General features: G+C 45.1%; 1 protein-coding gene across 1 annotated transcript; it reads left to right on the forward strand.

The window, feature by feature from the left end:
- The first annotated feature begins 251 nt into the window (after positions 1–251).
- Positions 252–1124, forward strand: LOC142845469 (histone H3.3A-like). Its single transcript, XM_075964216.1, has one exon. The coding sequence runs from the start codon at positions 372–374 to the stop codon at positions 780–782; it is 411 nt and encodes a 136-aa protein (XP_075820331.1). The 5' UTR covers positions 252–371; the 3' UTR covers positions 783–1124.
- The last annotated feature ends 1623 nt before the right edge of the window (positions 1125–2747 follow it).

Below are 2747 nucleotides of genomic sequence, written 5' to 3' on the forward strand. Positions count from 1 at the left end.
TATTTGGTCCCCAACTGTAACAGGCTTAGGCTTAGGACTTTCTCATCTCCTTTGAGATACACTTGGATTTTTTTAAGTATTCAATTTAATTATTAACAGTTTTGTATTTAGTTATAGGGCATGTTCCAGAAACAGTTGCAAAGCTTATGATTCAAATATTCACTTAAAACAGCCATTAGAAGGGGGAATTCAACCCACAGGACTGAGATACAAGACCTATTTTAAGAATGAGGTCTAGAGCGCAGGCGGTTTGGTCGTTCGTTGGAGGTAGATCTTCTGTTCCTGTCGCCGTTCGCGGCTCCCGTTTGCGCGCTCACAGCGGCGCGGCGGTCCCAGCACGGGCCTCAGACTCCAGCTTTGGGTGAAAGAAAATGGCCCGAACCAAGCAGACCGCTAGGAAGTCGACCGGGGGGAAAGCGCCCGGCAAGCCGCTGGCCACCAAGGCGGCCCGGAAAAGCACGCCCTCTACCGGCGGGGTGAAGAAGCCGCACCGCTACAGGCCCGGGACCGTGGCTCTGCGAGAGATCCGTTGCTACCAGAAGTCGACTGAGCTGCTCATCCGGAAGCTGCCGTTCCAGAGGTTGGTGAGGGAGATCGCCCAGGACTTCAAGACCGACCTGAGGTTTCAGAGTGCAGCCATCGGTGCCCTTCAGGAGGCCAGTGAAGCGTACCTGGTGGGGTTGTTTGAAGATACCAATCTGTGTGCCATCCACGCCAAGAGAGTCACCATCATGCCCAAAGACATCCAGTTGGCTCGCCGGATACGGGGGGAGAGAGCTTAAGTCGAGGCGGTTTTTATGGCATTTTGTAGTAAATTCTGTAAAATACTTTGGTTTAATTTGTGACCTTTTTGTAAGAAATTGTTTATAATATGTTGCATTTGTACTTAAGTCATCCCATCTTTCACTCAGGATGAATGGGGAGAGTGACTGTTCACAGACCTCAGTGCTGTGGGCCCTGCGGCTCAGGAGTGACAAGTTGCCGATGTGCAGAAGGGATGGGTGATAGTACTTGCTTCTCATGATGCGTGTTTCTGTATGTTAATGACTTGTTGGGTAGCTATTAAGGTACTAGAATTGATAAATGTACAGGGTCCTTTTGCAATAAAACTGGTTATGACTTGATCCAAGTGTTTAACCATACATCACTGTGATAGAATGTGGGCTTTTTCAAAGGTTGAAGATACAAGTTTTAACCACAGTGTAACAGTTTTCCTTAACAAAAAAAGTAAACCTGGCAGCTATAGAATACACTATGTGCATTTATAATAGCTATTTTATATATTGTAGTGTTCAACATTTTTAAATTAAATGTTTTACATTCACAAAAAAAAAAAAAGAATGAGGTCTAAACTGGGACTCACGCCTTTAATCCCAGCACTCAGGAGCCAGAGGCAGGCAGCTCTCTGAGTATGAGGCCAGACTGGTCGAAAGAGTGAGTTCCAGGATAGCCAAAGCTTACACAGAGAAACCTTGTCTTGAAAAAACATCCCTCTCCCCCAAAACTAAAAAGGGTGATGTCTTTTGCTAACTAGGGTTTATGGGATGAAGCGAGGTAAGAAAGAACCAGGTCCTCTGTCCCTTTAACACTGGTTTAACCAACCCTAAAGCACACAAATTCACTCTTGTGTGTTATCTAAAAGCGAGCAAAAACTCGCTTTATATTGATATTAGATTCTATAAAAAGAGTGAGTGTGGGTTTGGAGAGATGATAGCCCAGTAGATAAAGCACTTGCTGTCCTTACAGAGGACCTGGGTTCAGTTCTCAGCACCCACATGGCTGCTTCTAGCAGTCTGGTCCAGTATCAGCGCTTCTGACACTTCTTCTTTGTCTTTGGGACCCCAGGCACACACGTTGTGCACATACATTCAGAGAGGGTGTAATACATGACCATATTGGCATCAATGTCAGCTGAATGGGTCTGAACCCACAAGCTTGCTACTTATTACCTGTAGTGGGAGAACACACTCAGCCTTCAACCCCCTTTCCTTCTCTCTCCATCTTTCTTCATATATACACACACACTCCATTGCACTTGCAATTGCACCCCATTGCCCAACTTGGTGTCAAAAGTCTGGCCCAAACTTCAGAGTAGCTGGGACTCCAGACATACACTCCTTCACCTGACTTTCTGTTTTTGCTTTCTTAACGTGAAAATGGTGACACACCACAGCCGGGCGGTGGTGGCTCACGCCTTTAATCCCAGCACTCAGGAGGCAGAGGCAGGAGGAGCTCCATGAGTTTGAGGCCAGCCTGGTCTACAAGAGCTAGTTCCAGGACAGGTACCAAAATAAAATAAAATAATAAAAATATAACCCACCACAAAGTTCCTATGAGAAAAAAAGTGATTATTATAAGTTGTCTTAGAAGATTCTTTCCCTACTCCTCAAATGAAATCATGAAAGTATCAGAAGGCTGAGGATGTGGCGTGGGGCAGAGTTCTTGTCTCACCAGCTCTATGCCCTGGGTTCAATCCCCAGTATGCCAGAAAAATGTAAAGTAGTCTTAAAAGACTTTCTAAAATCCAGGTCTGATGACTTAGCCCTGTAATTCCCAGCTACTTAGGAGCAGAAGCACAAGGGTTACAATTCAAGGTCATCTTGAGCAATTTAGCTAAACCCTGACTTAAAAATATTTTAAATGGGATGGAGCTATACTATAGCTCAGTGATAGAACACTTGCCTAACATGTATAAGGCCCAAGGTTAATATTTAGGAATGCCAGTACACACACACACACACACACAC

The sequence above is a fragment of the Microtus pennsylvanicus genome, chromosome 3 (assembly GCF_037038515.1).
Source record: "Microtus pennsylvanicus isolate mMicPen1 chromosome 3, mMicPen1.hap1, whole genome shotgun sequence".
In the NCBI taxonomy this organism is placed as follows: domain Eukaryota; kingdom Metazoa; phylum Chordata; class Mammalia; order Rodentia; family Cricetidae; genus Microtus; species Microtus pennsylvanicus.

Coding starts and splice junctions, on each gene's coding strand:
- LOC142845469 (XM_075964216.1), top strand. CDS start 372: ATGGCCCGAACCAAGCAGACCGCTAGGAAGTCGACCGGGGGGAAAGCG.